This window comes from Benincasa hispida, chromosome 9 (assembly GCF_027475165.1).
Source record: "Benincasa hispida cultivar pf3 chromosome 9, pf3_genome.v1.1, whole genome shotgun sequence".
NCBI classification, from domain to species: domain Eukaryota; kingdom Viridiplantae; phylum Streptophyta; class Magnoliopsida; order Cucurbitales; family Cucurbitaceae; genus Benincasa; species Benincasa hispida.
Genome location: NC_143486.1, coordinates 79540819 through 79566716, shown reverse-complemented (window position 1 = coordinate 79566716; position 25898 = coordinate 79540819). Strand labels below are relative to the sequence as shown.

At 34.8% G+C, this 25898-nt stretch overlaps 2 protein-coding genes across 3 annotated transcripts; one reads left to right on the top strand and one right to left on the bottom strand.

The window, feature by feature from the left end:
- Positions 1-896: 896 nt before the first annotated feature.
- Positions 897-17928, top strand: LOC120086554 (uncharacterized). Of its 2 annotated transcripts, none has more exons than XM_039043263.2 (3): positions 897-1211; positions 1493-1950; positions 8705-9197. In XM_039043263.2, the coding sequence occupies exons 1-3, from the start codon at positions 1038-1040 to the stop codon at positions 9153-9155; spliced, it is 1083 nt and encodes a 360-aa protein (XP_038899191.1). In that variant the 5' UTR covers positions 897-1037; the 3' UTR covers positions 9156-9197. The 2 variants fall into 2 exon arrangements, with proteins under 2 accessions (XP_038899191.1, XP_090173101.1); XM_090316975.1 differs by lacking the exon at positions 8705-9197 and adding an exon at positions 17840-17928 and having other exon boundaries at positions 940-1211.
- Positions 10793-16738, bottom strand: LOC120087223 (aldehyde dehydrogenase family 3 member H1-like). Its single transcript, XM_039044135.2, has 10 exons — positions 16214-16738; positions 14771-14839; positions 14572-14668; positions 14252-14458; positions 13706-13821; positions 13487-13591; positions 13233-13405; positions 13052-13142; positions 12416-12565; positions 10793-11224 (listed from the first exon to the last, which is right to left on the bottom strand). Exons 1-10 carry the CDS (start codon positions 16424-16426, stop codon positions 10991-10993), a joined length of 1455 nt encoding a protein of 484 aa, XP_038900063.1. The 5' UTR covers positions 16427-16738; the 3' UTR covers positions 10793-10990.
- Positions 17929-25898: the final 7970 nt, after the last annotated feature.

Genomic DNA, 25898 nt, shown 5'->3' with positions numbered 1-25898 from the left:
TGCTATTTTGCTAATTTGATAAGTTTTTGCCTAAAAACTCTAGTATTTGTATGTATGATACAAAATTAAAAATATTTGAAAGAAAAATGACATGAGAAATTTTTAAATTGCTTTTGGCTAAAACTAATAGTTCATTTAATAGAAATTACAACATTTAACTAATTAGATCAACTTGAAAAATCAAGATAAGGCAATAAATTTAAGAATACAAATGAAAAATTTCCCAATAAAAGGTCATTTTCATCTCATTTTTAAATCATGCAATACAATCTATTTTTGAGTTTTATATAGCTATACGTGAGTGAAAAATTAGAAGTTCTAATTTTTCACTCACATATTGTATACATCCTCCTAAATAAATATATTATTTTGTTTTGAAATAATTATAAAAAGAACTTAACAATAATCCGACGACTTTTTAAAATTAATGATACTAGGTTCCATTTGATAATGAGTTTTGTACATTTTTTTTCTTTTAGATTATGAATATAAAAATCACTTTAATTTATGATTTTCTTTATTTTATCATCTACTTTTTAGTAATATTTTCAAAATTCAAGTCAACTTTTCAAAAAATTAAAATAGAGTAAAATTTTAAATTTAAATTTTTGTTTTTTGAATTTTGGTTAAGAATTAAAATAAATTTTAATAAAATCATTACACTTAATTAAAAACATTCACATCATAATTATTATAAAGTAGTAATCTGAAAATTAAATGGAAAATATTGAAACTTAAGAAGGAATTAAATTCAAATTAAATTCGAAATTTTTGGTAAAAATCTAATATTCTAGAACCTAAAAAACAATTCGAAATTAACAATTAGATAGCTCAAGGAAGAAGTTGACACGTAATTAATTAACAGAATCCCCAAATAAAACGCGGTTTCAAAAAACTTGGTTATTTGGTTAACCATTTTTTTTCCCCTTTTTTTTCCTTTTTTTTTTTTTTTTTTTTTTTTTTTTTGTGTGTGGACAGTCAACAGAATTCTATTTTCTTTCTCTCTTTCTCTCTTCTCCTCTTTGTCTCTCCCATTCATGGTGGATCTTCCTCAGGCTCTTGGCATCTCCTTTCGAAATTTCTGCAAATCCTACAAATCCTTCTTCAAAAAATGGCATTCTAAGGCCAAGAATTCCAAGAAGGATGCCGATGTTGTTGATACCAAACACGACGCCACCTCCGACGCCATTGGTAACAATGGACCTTCTAAGGTATATACCGCTACCGCGGATTTTGTCATCTCCATCGTCTTCCTTTCGATTCTAACTTAATTAGGAAGATTTCAAACTTTTTTATGATTGAGCCTGCAATATCTGAGATCTCGAATTCGAATCGATCGTTCGAATTCGGTCCTCGTTATTTCTTTTTCTTGTTCGAATTAATTACGGATTATTGATTTGGTCTGTGGCTGATGATTTCGATCGAACAGATAAAAAGGACGGAGAAACCCTAATTTATTAGGCGTTTAATAAAAGATAATCGTTGATTTCAGGATCATGAGGAAGTTAAGAAAACGGAAGGACCGACGACGATGAAAAGTGTTCATAGCTTAAGATATGGAGGTCAGAGTATGAGAGAGAATGATGCGACAAGTTTCAGGCCGCGAAGCTATGACAGCGGAGTCTCTTCTCTGTCACGGAATGCGAGTCGGAGAGGTCAAAATCCGTCGTCGACGTCGTCGTCTCTGTTTCGGAGCGTGAGCCGGAGGAGCACGGAATCGGTACCGTCTCGAGTGAGCAGCGGGCGGAGAAGTATTGATTCGGTTTCGTCTTCTCCATTGCTATCAAAAAGTGGTAGCCGGATGAGCACGACGCCGATCATGTTCTCGAATTCCTCCGGCTTACTGAAGCCGGCGCCGATCGAGAAGCAGCTCGAATGCACGCTGGAGGAGCTCTGCTTTGGGTGCATGAAGAAAATTAAGGTCACAAGAGACCTCATCTTGATCTCAGGGTTTGTCCTCTTCTTCTTCGTAAAACCCTACCCCAATTCCCTTTGGCTTTTATTTATTTATTGGAAAAATGCATTTTTTATTTTAAGTTTTAGTCGTAAGTTTTGAGTTTGATTTTAATTTAATCCATAAATTTTAAAATGTTATATATTTATACTTTTAACTTTAATTTTTCACTAAATACTTACTTTCCCTTCTTTTAGAATTGATTTATGTTAATAAATTAAAAATCGTTAAAAGAATTATAATAAATTAAGTTTAACTATTTTTATCCTTTTAAAATTAAATTTAAAATTTTTCTTCTAATTATTTTTAATTAATTAATAGAAATTGACATCAATGATTAAAAGTAAGTATTTGATAGAAAATTGATGATGAAAATGTAAAATCTTGAAATTCATGGTCCAAATTGAAATAAAATTCAAATCTCAAGAGAAAAATAGTAACATTTTAAAATTTAGAAACTAAATTGAAACAAAACTCAAAACTTAATGACTAAATGATTAACATTTTAAAACCTAGGGGTCAAATAGAAACTAGAGCCAAAACTTAAGATCAAAAAAGTATTATTCCTTTTATTTATTTATTTATTATTATTATTACTATTATTATTTGATATATCATTTTAGTGACTTACCTTTCAATACCCCACTTTTTATTTCTTTTATTTAGTATATTATATATAACATTCGACGGGCAATCAAAAAAAATATAAAACTCAAAATCTTGGCCAAGTTACACTTTTTGGTGTTCGAGATTTGAAGCCGGTATCTATTTGGTTCATGAAATTTAAAAAATGGCACTTCAGTTTTCAAAATTGATAAAATCATTCACTTTTTCGTTAGTCAACTAATGAAAATGGTCTATGAAGTTTCAAAAATGAAACTTTAGTTTTTAAGATTGATAAAATCATTCACTTTTTCGTTAATCAATTAATGAAAAAGTGATGTGATATTCATGGGTATACAAAATTAAATGACTTGAAAATATTTATTAATTTTTATATTATATTTATATTGGGTAACAATTTTTCCTTATCTCTTTCCCTCTCTCCTAGCTCCTCCCTCCCTTTCTTTTCCCACGTTCTCTCAATCAAAATTGAGAATAAAAACCCAGAATTTCACAACACAAAATTTGGATAATTTCACTATACTTCTCTCTTAGCTCTCATTCTTCTCCTATTGCATTCAAAAGTTCATTCATATTTTTGCTACTCTTCTCCTCCTGCTTTTACATATCAGACCGTTGATTGGTTGTTTCGATAAAAATATTACCGTGGGTGGACTTTGAATTTGGTGGGATTGAATTTCTTTATGGGGTGCTTTTATGTGTTTTTGTTTCTATTTTCAGTGATCGTAAGGTTTCATTTTTTCTTAATAGGATTTTGTTTGCTCTATTTCAAGTGTTCTCACGGTCTAAATAGGGGCCAATAGCTTAATAAAACTAGTTTATTTGGCACTCTAAATTGCTAACTTTTGTTGATCACTAGTTTATTTTCTTTTGTTACTCCATGATTAGAATTTGTTGATGGGTACTTTTTGTTATTAGCTCTAATTTGTGAGAGAATGTGGCTGAAAGAGAAGAATGGAAGAAGAGAGAGGTGAGGGAAAAAGGGTGTACATGGTTTGGGTTGGATTGGGTTGAGGGTATTTTTTGGACCAATCCGATTGGTTTGATTGGCAACCCAAATGACCCAAATAAAGTTTCCAACCCTACCCAACCCTTAAAATTCGGATTGGGTTGTCGGGTCATAATTTATTATTATTTTTTTAATGAAAAATATGTAAATTTATATACAACACATGATTAATAACTAAAATCTCATTAAATTAAGATGCTAAATACCAAATATCTATAATATTTATTATAAACTTTAAACAAAGGAAAATATCATAACAATTTTAAAAGAAAAATATTAAAAACTCAAAAATTAATCAATACAAAAAAAATCAAATTTTAAACAAAAAAGAATATATATATATATATACAAAATTTGGATTGGGTTGGGTCAACCCAATTTTTTTTAGCCAACCTACATCCCAACCCAATAAAAATAGAAAAATTCAACCCAACCCAAGAACAAAACCAACTCAACCCAATCCTTACATTTTGGGTTAGGTAGTTTGGATTGTTCGGGTTATTTGAACACTCGTAGAGGATAAGAGGAAAAGGAAAAAAATGTTTCTCAATATAAATACAATATACAATTTTTTTAGTTGTCAACTCATCAATGACACGTCACTTTTCCATTAATTGATTAAAAGTCAATTCAAGAAAGAGATCATTTAGAATGATTTTACAAATCTTGGAACTAATATGTCATTTTTGAAATCTTAGGGACTAAATAGATATCAACTTCAAACCTCAGAAATCAAAACTGCATTTTGCTCCAAAATCTTTTTAACTCATTTGGTTGAATCGGTTGAATGAAAAAATATATTATAAAGTTGCATTTGAATTTTTAGTTTGGCATCTACTTGTTGTCATTGCTAATTTGCTCGAGTACAATAGGCTTTCTGGTGCAACGTGTCACAATCGCTCTTTCGGAAGCTTCTCTTAGCGATTGTGCGGCACTTGTTCCCGCTCACGAACAAGCCAGCCAACTCGATTACGGACTGCCGATGGCACACCGAGTGCCTCTTGCAACCTCCACCCCCGTTTTAGGGAAAACGGTTTTAGAAAACGGGTTTGGAGAAAAGGTTTTCGTAAGAAGATTTGTGAGTGTGAATAAAGAAAGAAAGATTGTAGTAGACTAGAAAGCAATAAGCAACAACAACGGCTTTATAGAGTACTACTCCGGGTATGAGGAAATGATGGTTAGTCTTATCCCCATATAGTGCATTCTGAACAAAAAGCCAACTGGCGCCCTTGCATATGCAAAAGGGCGAGTGGTCACTTACAATGAAAATGTAAAGAAAGCAAGCTAACTAAACTAATACAATACAGGACATGAAAATATGCTAGAAGGGGGTTGGATTGGGCATGCGGCCATGGGCAACAGGCCCTGGACAAGCATGACCGTTACATTCTCCCCCACTTAATTGGTTGACGTCCCCGTCAACCGACCTTGTTCAAAACCTGCGATGGCCGGAGCTGCATTCTTCAAGTCTTCGGCACGCGCCCAACTGATCTCTTCGTCGGGGAGATCCTTCCATTTCACTAAGAACTCTGTCAGTTCTCGTCTGGGTCTTCCACTACGGCGCGTACGTTTACCCAAGATTTGTGCAACTTCTTTCTCAGCAAAACTCTTCATCGTGACCGATGGGCGCCTTAGCATGTTCCGCTGTCCATCCTCGGGTTCGGGATGATAGGGCTTCAGGAGGTTCACACCGATGACAGGATGAATCTTCATCCATGAGGGTAACTGAACCCTATATGAGGTTCTCCTGACCTTCTCAATTACCTCCACTGAGCCTTCATATTTCCTTACTAGTCGTTGGTCTCTCTGGCCTCGGAACCGAAACTGTCCCGGTCGTAGCTTGATCAGGACCTTGTCCCCAACTTGAAACTCAAGGGCTCTCTGTTTCTTACCAGCCCATTTCTTCACCCTCCTTGATGCTCTTTCTAGGTAGGCGCGAGCTATCTCAAGGGTTTTGCTCCACTCTTTAGTGAAGTTATGTGCCTGAGGACTTTTGCCTGCATAAGGGTGGTCCACCAAGTGTGGCCTGAGTGGCTGTCTGTTGCACACTTCGAGGGCCGCCTTTCCGATCGCGGAACTCTGCTGGCTATTGAAGCTAAGCTGAGCCATACCTAACAACTCGTCTGACTGTTTCCGACGCTCAGCCAATTCGGGCGGGGCCATCTGATATGCTTTCCTGGCAGGCGGCTTTGCCCCACAACTCAACCTCATGGTCAATCCCCCTTCGTGGGGGTAGGGACTTGGGCAAGCTTTTCGGCCTGACGTCCCGATACTCTTCCAAGACAAATAGATCGTCTTGGGGGATCTCCTTTCAGTGGACTCAACCGATTCTACTGGGATGGTCATGAACGTGGGTTCGTCGTGGGCTGGGCCCCTCTTCAATTGGAGGGCTGAGATCATTCTCACTCCATTTGGCCACTTGATACTGGCTTGGACTACGGTCGGTGTAGATCCGGTAATGACTAAGCATTTGGCGAGGGGCACTGGTATGACTTTATGTTCAAGTAGGAATTCCATCCCCAGTACCACATCGAAATCATCCATCTTGACAATCACGAAGTCGACGAGGCCCTTCCAGTCTCCTAACTTTACCGGAGTTCTCTTCGCTATCCCCGAAATCGGTAGGGCTGCGGAATTCACAGCTTTCATCTTTCCTGCATCTCTTTCCCAATTCAAGTTCAGGCGGCGAGCTTCCGTTTCCGCCATGAAGTTATGGGTAGCCCCAGAGTCAACCATAGTGGTTTTGGCCGATCTTTGGTTGACCCAAGCATCCACATACATGAGACCTTTCTCTAGTGGCTCCGTCGCCTTTCCCATATTCTTCTGGAGTGCAGACAGGAATTTCAATGCCCCCATCCTGGGATTCTCAATTTCTGCCGCTGGCTCGGTTACCGTCTCTTCTAGTTCGGCCTCGTCTCCGGAGGTAGAGGCTAATGTGGCTTGAAAAGCATTGAACGCAGTTTGATTTGGACATTCACACGCCCTGTGTGGCCCTCTACATATGAAACAAGACAGGGGGCGATTGTAATTGTTATGCTGTTGTGGCAGCCCCCGCCAGTTGTTTCTTGATCTCGGTTGGGATGATTTACGGTCCCCCCCTATGTTCTTGTCTCCTCCCCCAGGCCTGGGAGGGCTGGAACGGCTGTTTCTGTTTTCCTCATTTGAGGAAGTTGATTGCTTCCTCACATCTTGTGAGTCAGTGCTAAGGTCGTATAGTCGTTCAGCTGCCGCATAGGCAGAGGGGAGATTCTGTACTCTCTGTTCATATAGTTTTGCTTTCGCCCACGGTTTCAGCCCCTCCACAAAGCAAAAGACCTTGTCTTTTTCGGACATATCTCGTATGTCCAACATGAGTCCTGCAAACTGTTTTACATAGTCCCTGATGTTACTTGTTTGCTTTAGCTCTCTGAGTTTTCGTCGAGCCAAGATCTCAACATTTTCAGGGAAGAACTGCGAACGAAGTTCTTGTTTCAATCTATCCCAAGTATCAATAGTGCAACGTCCTTCCTGTATGTCTGTAAATCGTGATCTCCACCACAGTTTTGCATCTTCAATTAGATGCATCGTTGCTATTGTGACTTTCGACTCTTCAGTCACTGTGTTCGTCGCCTTGAAGTATTGCTCAAGGTCGAAGATAAAATTTTCCAGGGCTTTCGCTTCTCGCACCCCACAGAAGGGTTTCGGTTCTGGGATTTTTATTCGGCTTACTGCCACTGCGCCCCCAGGTGGGGCTTGGTTCCCTACCGCTCGGATGGTGAGATTCACCCTCGCACTCACATCCGCTATCTCGGCTCTGACGACATCCAGGGCCGATCGAAAGTCTTCAGATAGGTCGGTTACCATCTGAAGTATTGCTTTTTGGGAGCTGTCCAGCTCTTCGACACGCTCCTCTATGTGGGCAACAGAACCCGAGGAGCTATCGCCTCGTTCAAAGTTGCCGGACCGTACTGTTTTGGTCTCGAGGGTCTCTACCCTCATCATCAATTCTCTGACGGGTAATCCGTCTAGGCGGCCTACCACCGCATCAATTCCATCGGCTTTCTCGGCAACTTCTTGTAGCCGAGTCTCAAGGAAACGAACATTATCTGGGACCTCTCTCAGGTAGAGCATTTGTTCTTCTATCTCTACCAATCTGTCCACATGGGACTTGTTCAAGTCCTTCGTCGCCGACATGATCACTGATCTTCCCTCTATAAGCCAACCTGGCTCTGATACCAACTGTCACAATCGCTCTTTCGGAAGCTTCTCTTAGCGATTGTGCGGCACTTGTTCCCGCTCACGAACAAGCCAGCCAACTCGATTACGGACTGCCGATGGCACACCGAGTGCCTCTTGCAACCTCCACCCCCGTTTTAGGGAAAACGGTTTTAGAAAACGGGTTTGGAGAAAAGGTTTTCGTAAGAAGATTTGTGAGTGTGAATAAAGAAAGAAAGATTGTAGTAGACTAGAAAGCAATAAGCAACAACAACGGCTTTATAGAGTACTACTCCGGGTATGAGGAAATGATGGTTAGTCTTATCCCCATATAGTGCATTCTGAACAAAAAGCCAACTGGCGCCCTTGCATATGCAAAAGGGCGAGTGGTCACTTACAATGAAAATGTAAAGAAAGCAAGCTAACTAAACTAATACAATACAGGACATGAAAATATGCTAGAAGGGGGTTGGATTGGGCATGCGGCCATGGGCAACAGGCCCTGGACAAGCATGACCGTTACACAACGCAACAATTAGTGGAGTTAGAGGTTGAATTACCAACTTTCCCACTTTTGAGGTGGTAAATAGGTGGTTATCTACTAATCTATTTTCTGGTTGATTAAGTAACTATGTTGTTTAAGAATTATATGAGTGATTCATCTTTGAATTTAATACAAAAAGGAAAAAAAAAAAAGTGAAGGAATTGATTTCAAAACTTTAAATTTTGGGAGTTTTAGAAACAAATGTATAGTTCAATCTAATTGCTTTTGGTTATTGAGGGGGGCTTGTATATCCCCTGAAACTAATTTTTTTCCCCTCAAATTTATAGTAAATAATATTGTTAATTTAAAATAAATTGAGGGGAGGCCCTATTCATGAAACAATGATTATTAAGAGATTCCATTATTAATATATTGACAGGAAAACGATGGAGGAAGAAGAAACACTGACAATAAAAATAAAGCCAGGGTGGACAAAGGGAACTAAGATAACATTTGAAGGAATGGGGAATGAGAGACCTGGAAGTTATCCTGCCGACATGTCGTTTGTGATAGTTGAAAAACGACACCCATATTTCAAAAGAGAAGGTGACGACCTAGAGTTAACAGTGGAGATCCCTCTACTGAAAGCCCTGATTGGTTGCAACATTTCAGTGCCTCTATTGGGAGGAGAAACAATGAGCTTGAAGATACACGACGTCGTTTGGCCTGGGTATGAAAAGGTCATTCAAGGTCAAGGTATGCCTAAACTTAAAGATGATAAGAGAGGCAACTTAAAAGTTAAGTTTTTGGTTGAGTTTCCAACCGAATTAACTGACCAACAACGATATGATGTTTGTCGAATTTTAGAGGATTCTGACTATTCTAAATAAGGGAATTTGGATTTAGGATTTCACTATTTCATTTCTTTTATATTTTTTGTTTGATTGATTGTAATTTATATTTTGGCTTTTTGAGTGAAAGAAGATTTTTTAAAAAATCCATTCTTTGCATTTAATTGAGAGGGGGAAAAGAGAGAGAGAAAAAAAGGAGGGAAAAAGAAAACCCTTCACTTTATTTGACTATTTATTCAACTTTACCTAACTAGGGCCTTTGTTTTGGAATGCTCATCCCTTAAGGCCCTAACCTAACTCTCTGGGTTGTTGGGCTTTTTAGTCCTCATACTACTTATCATCTTTTAGAGTTGGTCTAGGGTTGATCGTTAAACTCAGATAATCCCCAAATTATGTGAATGTGATCTTATTCAATTACTTAAATTTTGGGTGAGTAGAGTAAGGTTATATAATTCACACTTCAATGTAATGCGATCTATTTACATCGAATTATAAATGTTTGATGAGTTTTATAATTTATGGAAAATTTTGAAAATAATAATTATGAAGTACAGTTAATCTTATTAGATTGAAAATCAAAATTTAGAAAATATATTTCAATTTTTATTTAAAACAAGAAATAATAATTATATTTGAAATTGATATATATTAAAATAAAGGGAAAGTTGCAAATATAGCAATCAGACCCAAAGTATTAACAAATATAACATAATGTAGAAATTACAAATATGACAAAATTTAGATAGTCTATTAAGGATAGCCCATATCGTTGGTAGGTGGTAAGAGTCTATCAACGATAGAAGTTACTATAGAAGTCACGGTAGAAGTCTATCGCTGATAGAATTTGCTATATTTGCAATTTTTCTAAAATGATGTTATACACTTGGTTTTTATCCCAAAACATACTATCGATTGCAGTTACCCTAAAATAAATTGGGGTGAATGCAATAAATAGTAAGATTTAGTAATGACTCAAATACTTAGAAACTCAATTATAGAAGAATTTTCTTATCCCAAACTTTTAAATTCTTCTGCCAATTTGATTGTAACTTGATAAAAATACTAATAATCATCTCAAAAGTCAATGATTCAATCTCTCACACATGAAAAAATCCAGAGGTTATTTGTATTCCTCGAACCCCCGCCTACCATGGAACTAAGAAGACTTAAATCCATAGCCAAAACATCTACATACAAATATCATTTCTCCACAAATCCCTACGTATTACCACCATTTGTAGTACCAAAAAGAACATTTTTAATGTTTTTAATTTCCATTAAAAAAAATGCTAAGTATAAACTTTTATCCCTTACAAAAAAAAAAAAACAAATCATGATTTAATCAAATCCGAAATTGCAACACCAATTGTCCAAATCAAGAAATAAAACAAAAAAGAATATAGAGTTCTTGAGGATTAAAGATGGAGTGAAAATGCAATCCGATAATGTGCTTTCCAATGGTCAAGTCGGATCGTGCAAGAAATTTTGTCCCACACAAATTTTTTTTTTAATAAGTTTAACTATAAAATAAACTAATTAAAAAAAAAAAAGGTGTAATTGTCAAAGCAAGCATAATTATAAAAATGTGTTAGTAAAAAAAAAATAATTATTATAAATCAATAATTTCATAAGCACTCTTTACTGGTATTCATTTTGATGATTTTTTTCAAAATTACTTTTACAGGAATCAATTTATAGAATTTTTTTATTGAATATAGTTAATGAATTCTCGAACTTGTTATAAGATTACAACTCAAACACTGTTGAACTGGGAAATATGGCACAAATTTGAAAATGAATAGAAAGATAAAAGTTCATAAGGCAGCAGAAGAGAAGAAGCCATATATATAAAGAAGAAGAGAGTTAGAAGATGCTTACGACCAACCAAGAAGAGCACGAATGAGCCCCAAAATGCCACCTCCAAGAAGAGCTTTCAGAAACCTTAGCTTTCCATCTGTGTAAGGCGGGTATCGCATCGGCACATCGCCCACGAAACTTCGATAAAGAACAGCCTTCTTATGGCTAAATGCATCAAATGAAAACTTCCCATGGTAAGCTCCCATTCCACTCTCCCCAACTCCTCCGAATGGTAGTGTGCTAACTGCAAGCTGCACATATGATGTAAATTTTCAGTCTCTTCTTCAATGCTTGTAATTCTAGATTGATCTAGTAACATGATATTAGACCAATGCGAGATGCTTTTTGGTTCACTTATTTAGTGAGGAATCTTTGGTTTTAAGCTGAATAATCACTGGAGATTTTACTTATGACTACCAAAGTAATCATAAGAAGAAACTCCTAAATAAGAACTCAAAACTTCTAGTTAACAATGGTGCCAATACCTAAAAGAAAATGTTTTCCATGGTAGCCAACTTGCTTCTAATAGGAATTGTGGGCCTTTTCATGTAATTGTTACCATATTAAAACATCAGTTATCGTCGGATAATCAGGAAACTCGAGTAAGTGATAGAAAACTCTAGCTGGAATTAAAGAACTCTTTAAATGTGTGAACTTTTAATTCTCAATCACTAGAATCCCCAAATCAATGTGATCCCAACTATTGGGTTAGACTCGGATTGCCTTAAGATCAAACCTCTTGAGACAAAAAATAAGTTCCTTGACTCAAGATTCAAACACTCCACAATATAGGATGATTAATCCCCACTTGAATGTTCTTGGCATGTAACTCAATACATGAATTGCAAATTTCAAGTTCTCTGGCTAAACTTAAAAGAAGCACAAAGGTTAAAACTTAATTCATCGTAAAACTGCTTAAAACAACTGTAAGGCAAGGCTTTAATAGCCTACCAAAAATAAATAAATAAATAAATAAATAAATAACTCTAATTATTATCACATCATAGTTTACAACAAAATTACAAAAATACTCCTATTTAATAGGTCACAAAATGGATAAAATTGAAAATTACTAAACTTACATCAAAATTATTAAATAAAGTATAAATAATAATTTGATATCTCGAACTATTCATATCAGTAAGATTTTAAATCATCTAAGCATATTTTCCACTCCATGAAGATTAGCTATGGTAATTAAATTCCAAGGGATATTACCCTACAGGCATATGAGAATGCAGATAATTTTATTTGACCAATCGTTTCATTCAATAACATCTTATTTACTTAGTTAGAACTTCTTTCTTAGAGGGGTGCTTTTGTGGGCTTATTTATTTTATTATTTTTTTTGTATGTCTTACTCTTTCAAAAAAATTTTTTGAACGAAAGTTGATTCTGACTAAAAAAAGTTCCATTCAGTTGGTAAGAAAAAGAAATCTTACATGTAAGGTGGTGTCATTGATAACCACACCTCCTGCAGAGATACAAGCCACGAATTGTTCCTTGAGCTTTTTGTTGTTGGTAAACAAATAGGCTGCAAGTGGCTTTGTGCCTGAATTCACTATCTCGAAGCTATCCTCCAATTTGTCTACCTGCTCCAGTCCAGCCAACAGTAAAGGAAAGAAAGAAAAAAGAGGAAGAAGATGATGACGATTGTATTATTCATCATAGTTCTCCATACAAAAAGGAACAACTTCCTAATATTAGCAGTTTCGGTCAATCATAATTCATATGCCTATAGTTAACTTTTTGACTGTTGAACATACATAATTAATTTTTTTTTTTCTGTATACTATTATCGATGTCAGAAGTAGAATACCCTGAGCGCCCAATTTATAATTTTTTTTAAAAAAAAAAAAAAAGAAAGAAAAAAACAACCAACCAATCAATGTTTCTTGTAAAAGAACAGATTTTTACACTTGAGAGGGGTTAGTACTTAGTAGAATCAATCAATTTTATCATGTGCAAAAAATTTCATGGCATAAACATCGAATCACTTTGCTATCTTTTCCTTATCTTACCTGACAAAACAAAAATATTAAAAAAGAAAGATATATAATTAATTGTACTAGTTTTACCGTGATAATAGGAAGCAAGGGACCAAATATCTCCTCCGTCATAATCAAAGAGTCTCGAGGGACATCCAATAAGAGGGTGGGAGCAATCTGTCTGTATTATGGAAAAGGTACCGTTGCTTAGTAGTCAATATTTAACTGATGAACGGACAAAAGAGTAGGCCAGTAATGTAATTAATCATACAATTTGGTTTTGTCCTTTTCACCTCCATGAACAATCTTGCTAGAAACTTCATCATCATCTAAGAGCTTGGTCAAGCGATTAAAGTGGTTAGCATTCACAATGCGAGATATATCCTTAGATTCCAACGGATTCTTTCCATAAAATCTCTCCAGTTCTTGTTTCAGAGACTCCACCTAGAGATATGAACTTGAATTTGAAGATAACCAAATTGAGCATGTGCAACGAACCAAACTTATTTAAGAAAAGGAACTTACCAATTTCGGAGCAAATTCTTTCGTAGTTATGATGTAATCAGGAGCAATGCATGCTTGTCCATTGTTACCACCCCACTTCCCAGATATAATCCGCCTACACGCAATCTTTGACAAATAGAAATATTTGAATTTGTATAAGATGGTAGCAACTAGTATTAGTAGCTAACTGAACTCGACTGGAAACATAATGATGCTATGAGGGGGAGGGGAAAGAAGTACTTGTAAGTTGATTTTTGAATCAACTACTACTGGAGATTTTCCTCCAAGCTCTAAAACAACTGGCGTAAGGTGCCTGGCAGCAGCTGCCATTACTATACGCCCCACTCTTCCGTTGCCTGAAAGTTAAGAAGCATATTTTAAGAATAGCTGATTTGCCCAAAAGGTAATGGGAGAAAAGCCACCAGACACAGCACACCCCGTAATGGCCAGAGGATAGTTTTATAAACATATTGCCTACTATCACCACCACTGTCAACTTTCATGATTCCAAAAGGAGTTTATTACTAGAAATTCTTAAAGATGGATGTGACAGGCAGATTAATATCACCACTTGGAAGCTACTCGATCCTGGAATTACTCAAGTGTCAAACTAGAGGCCAACCGACCTTTCATTGAATTTATCATACCTTCCTTGGTTTAATATAGATAAAGCATATATGAGATGAAACCAAAGATATTTGCGTATAAAATAGAGTACAGAAGATATGATCATACACCCGAAGTTAACAAACTTTCCCTTTTATTTTCAAGCTAAATGGAACAGACCTGTATAAAATAGCTTGTCCCACCTTTGCTCCAGTAAAGCATTAGTTTCGGCTATAGCACCCTCAACAACTTTTACAGCAGATGTATCCAAATACTTATCAAAAAGTTTTGCCATTAAAGATGATGTTGCTGGAGAAATTTCTGATGGCTTTAGAACCACAGCATTACCAGCTGCTATTGCTCCAACAACTGGATCAAGAGATAAATCTGGGAAATGTGGCCAACAATGGTTAGTGTCTATAATATCGATTGGTAAGAAATTTTCGAGGCTGCAGATGATTTTCAATAAGATATGGGGAAAACAATTGACACTGACGTACAGAATGGATAATTCCAAGTAGAAATGATCAGCACAACACCCAAAGGTTCTGGTACAATTGCAGCAGACGAAGGAAAAGTGGTAATTGTGGTTTGAACCTTCGATAATAAAGCATAATGTTATCCCCATTTAGGGAATGAAAATGAAAAAAATATATAAAATAGATGCCCCATCAACTGGAAGTTTGCAACACCAAATACCTTCTCTGGTGCCATCCAATGTCTGAGTTCTTTAAGTGCCAATTTACACGAACTTTTTACCATACCTATCTGCATAATAAGTCACGCATGAATTCAAAGGGGAAAAAAATACTTCAAAGGATCCAAAAATATAGCTGAAGAAAACTTCATGAAATAATTAACTGTAACAGGGGAAATAGGTGGACCGTCCTCTACCCCTAGTTTGAAAATTCAATAATTTCTGACCATTGAAGTCTTGATAAAATTAAAGGAAATTGAAACTAATGGTAGTGCCATATGACAGGAATGGATTAAAAATACGATTTAAAAATCCAAAGGTAGTAGGCATCAAGACAAGCAACGATTGTATTATGCAAATCCCATTTCAATTATGTATCAATTTGAAGCAATAGGGGATAATTGATAGATAATTATTGAACTCTGGCATAGAAATAACTTCCTAAATAAACTTCTATCCTTCGTAGAAACTATCTTTGAAATCAACAAAACCCTCCTAGTTGTGCATAATAAGTCAAACAAATCTCTTTACTTTTTCTACAAGAATGATAAAACAACAAGATTTCAAGATGCTGTTTCTCAAACGAGAACAACTCTCATGTCCAAACAGCTAAAAATGTAAACCTAGAAAGATTAGAAGTAGATTGTCATCGGATAAATATCAGGTGTTGACTATTATAGTGAAAACTTCAATCAGGCTAGAATATTTTCGGTTAACTTTTCAGTCAAACAACAAATATTTCTCTCTTGTATCTACTTTTCTAGATGATTTTATTAGATAAACCTGAGTTTCATCTCCAAAATCAATTTTGGATTGGAGTAATCCACTTATCTTATAAAAATTAAAAGGTCTTTTCATCTTTGCAACGTGAGATCCTCAATAGATTTTAGAATACTTTCTACCAAGGGAGCAATGCAAACGGAGACTACAACTAAAAAGGATGCAATATAAATGGGTTATTAAATATAGAGAGAGTTCTACTTGACAACTGATATGAGGGGACATTGAGCCTAATAAATAAGAAACTCTAACTTTGAAATGTGGTTGATGCGAATACTGAGCATTAATGAATATCTTCCATTAATGGCATCAGTAAGTTATCTTCAATGATCACAAGGTCCCGCACAAACAGCAACTGCGAGGCATTACCTATATTTGGTGGATGTGATTGAGACTGAAGGAGTAAAACAAAAGGAATTCGAAAGGATTGGACATTTAGACAAACAGGTGCCGTTCAATAATTCAACCTACAGAAACTGTAATAACACATCAAAACATTTATGAACAACATCCAACAGAAGATATCACGAATCTAAATAGACTCTGAACATAAAAAACATTAACAATAACAAAAAAAAAAAAAAAACGATCAAAAGCGAACAAAAGAACAGGTCAAACAGAGCATTAGAACAGTGAAGGAGTTGAGTATAAGAAAGAACGAAGACCTCATGAATAGTGGATTCCAACGCAGGCTTGGAGAGGTCAGAGTAAAGCGCATCGCAAATGTCTTTCTCATGGTCAACGCTGAGCTTCAAGAGACTCTCAAGCTGCGACACTCTCCACTCATAGCTCCGAGTCTTGCCGGAGCCAAAACTACCTCTCAGCTCCTTCACCAACTCCGTCGCCGCCGCCGCGTCGAACACCTTCGATTCCGACATCGCGAATCGCCGCCGCCGCCGGCAATATCAGTATATATAGAGAGAAAGAGAGGAAGAAATTGTAGGAATGGATTTGAGTGATCCTTGGGGAAGGGAGTTATCGGAGAGATTTCAGGGAACCGGCGAATCGTTAAGATGGAGGTGTCGTCTTCTCATTCGCTGCATATTTCCACATTCTCCATTTCTCCCTTTGCCATGTCACAAAGAAAGCGCGTGTGTCCACGCGCCTAGTAGGTCGTTTTCGGATTTCATTTTATTATATTGCTTTGCGTGCGTAAGCTCTATTTGATAAAGTAGATAGTAACGTTAACTATTTTCCAAACTACAACATGATTTAAATATATAAATTAATTTTTTTATGGTGTCGTGCGTATACATCCTATTACATAATTTGATTGACATAGAGTATATCAATAATTATGAGATCTATAGTTTAAATTTCTCGATCATGATTGCACAGTCAAAACATTCAGCCACTCTTAATCTAGACATTACTCTAATCGTTTGTTAAAATTATTGTTGGTTTTTGAACATGAAAATAATAATTTAATACTTAATTCCAATTTGCAACAATTTAGTTTCCTTACTCTTTATTTGGTAACAATTTAAATCTTATTTGATTTATAAACCAAATATTTATTATCGAAAACAAAAATAAATTCCTTATTTTAGTTGTATTGAGCCACACATTTAGTTCCAATTTAAAAACTTTAAATTAACAAAATTTTTGTTTGATTATGAATTTGAAAATGCTCGAAAATATTTATGTGTTTAGTAAATCTCTAACTTAAAAAAGAAAAGAAAAAAACTTATTTAGCATAAATATTTGCTATTAAGTTGATCATGTTCCTAAGATAATGAAAGATCATAGAGATCTGAGAGATTACCAAGGAGAGAAGATATTTTATTTCTTGAAAAAATATGCTATAAATTTATGTGAGGAAGAAATTATTTCCGACGAAGAAATGAAACTTTTCCATTCGAGAGAGAGGAAAATAATTATTTTATCGAAAAGGAAGATATGACAAATTATTAAGATGACTATTTAAAAGATATTGTGCCACTAAATTAGTGGTAAAATAATCTATATATATTATTTGGTGGTTTGTTGATCTTTAATATTTGTTGTTTTTCTAATAAAGAAATTTCTTAAAGGTTGTCCATGTGACTCAATATTATACATTATTAGTGTCTATGTAATTCAGCTCATAGTTTATAAACAGTGGAATTTGGTGGGTTTTGGAAAACAGAGAAATTCTATGAAAATTGGAGAAAGAGGAGAATTTAGAGAAATTTCTTATTTTATATTTTGCTAATTTATTTTATTTTTTATTGATATATTATGTTTAATTTATTTTATTATTATCTTATATTATATTTATTTTAATATTACAATTTATTGGTATTGTATAGTCGTTGTGCTCCTCAAGTTCACAACACATTATCAACACGAGCTTCTTTCATTTCCCCTTGCTAAAGATAGGTTCTAAAGGTATGCCAGTTTTTTCTTCTTTGTTATAATTAATAAATTAAATGTTGTTTTACATATTTGATATATATTAAATTTCTAATATGATATAATATTTTATAATTGTGTTACTATGAAAAATATTACAAAATTAGAATTTGTAACATTTGATATTAATAGTAATAATTATATGTCATTAGTGTTTGATACCAAAATACATCTGCATGCCGTAAAAATGTGATCACCAGAAAATAATTTTTCTTCATAAAACTCGTTGTAAGTGGATGCACTTGAGGCTCCAAAATTTTAAAAATATTATGCACTCATTTGATGCCTTCTCGTGGCTGAATGAAATAAGGAGTTATTGATTTAAAAAAAATATGAATCTCAACAAACTAAAGAAATAACATTTCTTGAAGTGAATGTTGTAAATTTTAATAACCGTGGATGAAAAAAAATCATGAATTTCAACCAACTGGACTAACAACGTTCCTTGTAGTGAATGTTGTGAATTTTAATAATAATCGTGGTCAAGGTCGTGACTGTGGTAGAGGAAAAAATAATTATTATTTTCGTGGTGGCCATTTTAATCATTCAAATTTCAAAAGAACCACACAAAATGATGATCACGAAGGAAAAACTCCACAAGATAAAAATTCAAAAAGTGTTAAAAATAAATGCTTCCGATGACTGGATATTGGTCACATACCTGTCGTACGTCAAAACTGATCTCTATCAAGCATCCTTGAAGGAAAAAGAGAAAAATATGGAAGCAAATTTTGCATACCAGGATAATAACATATTTGACTCATCCTATATGACAAATTTGGATGTGGCGGATTTGTTTGAATCTCTTGAAGAGAAAATCGACAGTATTGATGGAACATCAAATATTTTCTTTGACTTTGAAAATATCTATTTTTTTTCATCTCCATTTTTTTTTATCTTAGTAGATGTTAACCTTTGTATATTCCAAATGTTGTGTTTTCTTATTGTAATTATTTTCTTTTAATGAAGAAACCTAGATTATTTTCATATGTACAGTGACTAAAAAATGAGTAAAGAAGATCTACAATACTTACAAGTATAAAATATTTTTTCAAAATGACGACGTTGGAAGCAAAAGTCAATACAATATTAGGTTCTACAAACCTGGTTGAAGGATTTGAAAAGGCAAATATTATTTTGTCTAGAGGAACAGAATTTACAATTGATAATGCATTGTTCTCTAGTCAATCAAAGAGAAATTTACTTAGTTTTAAAGATATACGTTGCAATGGTTATCATATTGAGACTGATAGAAAGAATAATATGAAGTATCTTTATATCATATCTACTGTCTCATATGAAAAAGTATACTAGAAGAGTTGTCTGCTTTATCTTCTGGATTATATTATACTCATATACGAGTAATTGAAACACATGCAACAATGAACCTGAAGTTCATGAAACTATACATATTTATAATTTGATATGACAGATTAGGTTATCCAGGAACTATAAGGATGAGAAGCATTATTGAGAATTCAAATGGACACCCATTGAAAAGCAGAAGATTGTTCAATCTAATGCATTATCATGTGATGCTTGTTCTCAAGGAAAAATGGTAATTAGACCATCACCAACTAAAGTGAGGATTGAATCACTTGCATTTTTAGAACGAACTCATGGTGATATTGTAGGAAATCGAACATGAGGATTTCCATGAGTAACAGAAAGATTATTCCAAATTACAATCATATATGAACTTTACAATTACAGTCACAAAGAGAAACATACGGTTATGCATTAATTACAGAAATTACAACATGATACTACAAATGATCAAAGAGAAACGTTACACATTTGTAAACTCGTCGCAAAGCTCTTTGATCACGAATGCTCGAACACAGCAACACAACAACCACGAACGTTCGTCCAACACGACCGCTACACTGCACGAACACCACGTACTCGAACTCATTGATCGCCTCGGTCACGAACACCCCAACAACACGAACGACCTCTACAGCACCTCGACGGTGTCGAGTTGAGTATGCCACCACCAAGAAGGCTACCTTGGTATTCTCGGTGTGAAAATCTAGAGGGTGGGCCCTTGTGGACTTGGTTTAAGGCAGAAGACGGAGGAATCAACAATCATGTAAATGATTGAGCAAGTAGGAGATGGCAGAACCTATCGTATAGGTTGATGTCCAATCGTTTGGCAAAAGCTAAGCGATCATTTAGCTCATCGCTTAGCTAAGTGTCTGTCGCCTACAAACATTACACGATCATTTACCTTGTCCAAGCTGTCGCTTAGTAAATCTTGTTTACTTGACAACTTCCGTGAGAATATTTTTTAGAGAGAAAAATCTCAAAAAACAATTTTTGCAAAACTTACTAAAATTAGGAAAATATTTTTCCTTTTATCTTAGGTTACCATGAAAGCACCAATAACCTCCCACTCAATTGATTATTAGAGAAAAATAGTTAATTATTTAATAATTAATATTATTATAAATATAAATGATAACTAACTTATCATACTTTATTTATAACCTATAGTTTTAATATTTCATCTCATAAAACATATAAACCATAACTCTTTTTCTTTCCATGGTACTTAATGTAAATCTCATTTACATTAATCCTCCACTAGGGTATCTCATACACCATACCGATCATATCATATATAATCGAAACACCTCTTGTTAATTTGAACATTTCAAATCAACACGAAGAACTGATCCTCAACTTAATCCAGTAAGCTACCAAAGGGACCTTATGGACCTGTAGTTCGAAGCTCCAACGGTATATGAATAACTGACTAAACTATTTAGTCACGGGATCCATCATCAGTTAACTGCCAGGCACTCCACTAAAGACCGATTGTTGAACTCTTCTTACCATAGATATATTTTATGTCCATCTTAACCAATCAATAGTGCGACAACCCTTCATAGATCGCTCGTAAGTACAGCTCGACCAATAACCGTTATGCTCCTGTAGTTACATCTAACTCCTTAAGTACTGTTGGTTCGAAAAAGAGGAGAGGAAAATATGCTTGTCTTATATTATGCGTGGATCTCCATACGTCGACAGTCATGTGTTGGACTAGAAAATATACAAAATGCGTTTAAGTACGTATGCGATGACCATGCGCTCCTGTCACAAGTTTTCTCGCTTTCTCGCCAAGTATAACGAGAACGCAAGTTTCTCGGGATGATCTGAGGTCGAACACAGGGACTTGTAACTCAATGAAGTTTATGAAGTGATGCGTTTTGTTAGCTTTAGGGCTTCAATCAAACCAAGTATTTTGATGATAACAAGCTCAGATTTTTTGTACTAACATTTTCAGTATTTCAAAATCACTATCTTGTAGAGCTCGGAAAGACGATTCCAACGCAATTTGAATCGCTCAAATCGGAGTTCAAACGAGAAAGTTATAAGCAAAAGAAGATTGGAAAGGAAATCCAATGTGGCAATGACACGTGGCACCTTGCTGACGTGGCACACAAACAGTCAATATTGATGACATGGCAGATGACGTGGTGGATGACGTGACACTCCAACTGGTCATTTTTGCTGACGTGGCACATGATGTGACAGTGACATGGCGACCGTGGACGAATAAGATAGTGACAAGTGACGATCACCCAGCTTCACACGCGGACGCGTGCCTGCGGTTTCTTCACAAAATGCGACATGTGACGCTCAATCTCCTCCCCTGTGCGCACGGTGCTCATATCATCCGACTATTTTTTATTTTTATTTTCTTATTTTCCTTTAATTTCCTGATCCAATTTTCTCCAAATTCTCACCAAATTTCAGCCTTTTCAAATTTGATTTCCTTCCTATTTTCCCTTCAAATCCTTTTTATTCTCCAAATCTCAATAATTCCAATCTTTCAAAATTCCTTTTCAAATCCTTTCCTTTTCTATTTTTATTCAATCTCCACCCTTCATTTGCAATCATATCCAATGGCCAAAATTTATCCCCCTCGCCTATAAATTCCACTTGATTTTACTCTTCATAGACACACACCAAAAGCTATCAAGTCTTAAGCTCTTCATAGTCGAATTTATAGGCGAGGGAGATAAATTTTGGCCATTGGACATGATTGCAAATGAAGAGTGGAGATTGAATAAAAATAGAAAAGGAAAGGATTTGTAATTAAGAGAGAAATTTTGAAAGATTGGAATTATTGAGATTTGGAGAATAAAAAGGATTTGAAGGATGACAATTTAGGAAGGAAATCAAATTTGAAAAGGCTGAAAAATCTTAACCCGCGCCACGTGTCGTCATACTATTGATCCGCGCATCAATTAACGATTTCTCTTTTTTTTTTTTTTAAATCAGCTGCCACTTGTCACTATCTCATTCGTCCACGGTCGCCATGTCATTGCCACATCATGTGCCACGTCATCAAAAAATGACTTGTTGGAGCGCCACGTAATCCACCATATTAACTTCCACGTCATCAATATTGACCCTTTGTGTGCCATGTCAGCCGCCATGTCGGATGCCACGTCAGCAAGGTGCCACATGTCATTGCCACATTGGATTTCCTCTCCAATTTTCTTTTGCTTATAACTTTCTCGTCTGGACTCCGATTTGAGCGATTCAAATTGCGTTGGAATCGTCTTTCCGAGCTCTACAAGATAGTGACTCTAAAACACTGAAAATGTTAGTACAGAAAATCTGAGTTTGTTATCATCAAAATACTTGGTTTGATTGAAGCCCTAAAGCTAACAATCTCCCCCTTTTTTATGATGACAAACCACCATAATACCAAAAATACTTCTCCCCTTTTTGTTATCAACAAACAGATATACAAGTGATTTTTCTCCCCCTTAATCATACAAATAATGCTCCCCTCAATAAATTATAACACATAAGCTCCCCCTATCAAACATAATTAGGCAATTCTAATAATACCAAGTGCAAGTCTATTTTATAAAAGGCTTCTTCATTTAATACCATTGTAAGAATATCTGCTACCTGGTTCTCAGTATTAACATAATTAATGATAATATTCTTATTTTGCACATGCTCTCGAAGAAAATGATGTCTAATATCTATATGCTTTGTTTTAGAATGTTGAATGGGATTTTTAATTAAATTAATTGAACTAGTCTAATTTTAAATTTTTTTCCAACAATACTCAATCTATTAATCCAATTTATGAGCTACTAGAGGGATCTAATGGATCTACAGATCATGAGTCCAACGATCTGTAATTAAATGGTTAAACTCTTTAAACCGAATTGATTATTATTCGTTAATTATCAAGACATATCACTATAGCTCAATAGTTGCACTCTCCCTACTGTAGATGTATTTCTGTCCATTTTAATCATAATCGGTAAGTCGATCATTCACAGGTCGTTCGTATTTATAGTTGGGTCAAAATTACCATTTTACCCCTGTAAATATATTTTGTTCCTTAAGCTCTCACTGACCCTCTATCAAACAACTGATTCATAATACCACTTATGAATCATGTCCCTCTCTACCAAGAGAGAGCGGGGCCCCGTTGTTCAAGACTGGGAATAACACTTAAGAAAACAACCTATTTGCTAACCCTAAGAAGGGTAGGAGTGAATTTCTTCTTGCAAGGCTATGTTCCCAGCTATTTACCCGATATTATCCCTAAAATGGGAGGCTTATTGAGCAGTACTGTTGGACTACTCTCACCTATGCAGATCAAATGATAACTCCGAATAAACAGGATTTCATAGTTAGCTCAGGATTAAAATCGAGTTATCCTAGGTTCTTTTAGTTTGAAATAGTCAGTTTTAACAGTAAACGATCATTATAAAGAAAAGTGACTATTTCGAGGTCTAGTCTTATGCAAACTCTTTGTATAGGATGCCCTCACTCACATGTCTCTATATGAATGATTTGTGGATCACATCATTTGTATTAGTATACAAAAATGTGTCACATCCAATAGTGTTACTAGGATGAGATACCCAACTTCATCCATATACTTTATAAACCATTTAGGCTATATACTATAAATTGATCCTGTTTATGTCACCATATAAAGTTAAAGTATTCATACTATAGCCATGGATTTATTTATTGGATTTTCATAATAGAATGCAATATCAACAACTTTATTGAATAAAAAACTCAATAATATTTTATTGATAAATAGAATGTTTAACATGAAATTTACGAGCTGTGAGTTTTAGGACACCAACAAGGTCCTCAAATGAGGTTAGGAATATATGTTGAATATGATTCCCCATCAATTATTAAATATCTTGAACCCCTAATGGGTAATGTATTTACTGTACGATTTGCTGATTGTTATTTTAATGAGACAGATTTTCCAACATTAAAGGGAGGAATTAAGAAGTTGGAAAAAGAAATTATATGGAATTATTGCCTCATTTAGATCTTCGTACAGATCGATGTGAACCTGAAGTTCAGAAAATAATTCATTTGCAAATATAGCAAATCAGTTACCAGATGCATTTATAAATACTAAAAAATTGATTAAGTCACATATACCAGCTACAAATACTTCATTAAATACAGTAACTTGTCACTAATGAGTCTGGTACACGCCAGAAGCGTGATATAGACCATTCGGTTCCAAAGATAAAAATCCTCGAAAAAGAAATAATCAATAAATGACTCAGTTAAGAATATGGATGTTCTAGAAGAAATCCTAGATATGAGTACTCATAAGGATATTGAAGTAAATGAGGATAAACACGAGATCTCAATAAATTATGAAACCATATAAATTGACGACATTTTTTCATACAATGTTACTCATGATATTATTTATGAAAGCGAGTATGAAAAATATCGACATAGAAAGGATTGACTTATGTGGAAGGAAACAATTGAATATAAATAAACTCCTTTTTCAAATCGCGAAGACTAGTAGTCCATACGTCAGAGAATGTCAAACAAGTGGGATACAAGTAGAGTATTTGTAAAACAAATAAAGTGAAGCCACAAGATACAAAGTGAGAAAAAATCTACAATAATTCTCGCAATAGACTGGTATTAATTATGAGAAAACATATTCTCTAATGATTGATATACAATACCATGAGATATTCAATTTATCTAATTGTGTATGAAGTTTAATACATATCTTATGGATGCAATCATACCACATTTATATGAATATTTTAATAATGATATTTATTTATGAAAATTCCTGAATAATTAAAGGTACCATAATCTTATAATTCAAATATTAAAAAATCATATATATATCATAGAGGTTCTTATAAAATATTCCTAACGATTGTGATATAATCATCTTATTCAATATTTGTTGGTATGATGGTACAAAAATAACCATATTTGTCCATATCCTTTTATAAAAAAATCACAACTTGAGATTTCTATATGTTGATGATTTTAGCAAAAACTCCTGAAGATATTTCAAAGACAAAGAATTAATGGAATAAAAACAAGTATGCATAATGGAAGCAATGGATTAATAACGCTCTGATAATGGGAAGAAATGCATGTTATTACAGCGCAAAGATATAAAACAATGAAGGATTGCGAAGGTAAAAATATATAAAATTGCGTCTAAAAGCATTAAGTTTAAAACATCGCGATCGCATGTGTCCATCTTAATAAAGCGGCTAACTTATGTATATTATGCAGGAAAATGCGTTGGTGCAAGGTGGAATTGCGATCCAAAGAATTTAGCATCCGAACACATCAAGAGATTGCGACCGCAAGGCTTTGCGATCATATGCGTTCGCAAAAATCTACTCGAGAAGGTGGCCGCATAGAGATGGCGCATCAAGGTGAAAGCTTAATAAATCAGGATGGGACAGAAAACTGATGACGGTCAAATCCGAATTTAGTTGACAAGCTGTTAACGACACACTGTAGCAAGCACACTCAACTTTTCGATGACAATTATTCGGCGTATCAGACAGAGAGTTAATGACATCCCATCAGTGCAATCATTCAAGAGAAAAAGCTCTTCACCCTGAAGCTCTATAAATATAGAAGACCACCTTCGTTAAAAGAGTT

Excerpts from the sequence above, each read along its gene's own strand:
- LOC120086554 (XM_039043263.2), top strand. The coding sequence starts at position 1,038 with ATGGTGGATCTTCCTCAGGCTCTTGGCATCTCCTTTCGAAATTTCTGC. Across the intron at positions 1,212-1,492 it reads GTAACAATGGACCTTCTAAG|GATCATGAGGAAGTTAAGAA; the intron begins GTATATACCGCT and ends CGTTGATTTCAG. Across the intron at positions 1,951-8,704 it reads GACCTCATCTTGATCTCAGG|GAAAACGATGGAGGAAGAAG; the intron begins GTTTGTCCTCTT and ends ATATATTGACAG.
- LOC120087223 (XM_039044135.2), bottom strand. The coding sequence starts at position 16,426 with ATGTCGGAATCGAAGGTGTTCGACGCGGCGGCGGCGACGGAGTTGGTG. Across the intron at positions 13,822-14,251 it reads GGACAAGCTATTTTATACAG|GCAACGGAAGAGTGGGGCGT; the intron begins GTCTGTTCCATT and ends CTTAACTTTCAG. Across the intron at positions 13,143-13,232 it reads GAAAAGGACAAAACCAAATT|ACAGATTGCTCCCACCCTCT; the intron begins GTATGATTAATT and ends TCCATAATACAG.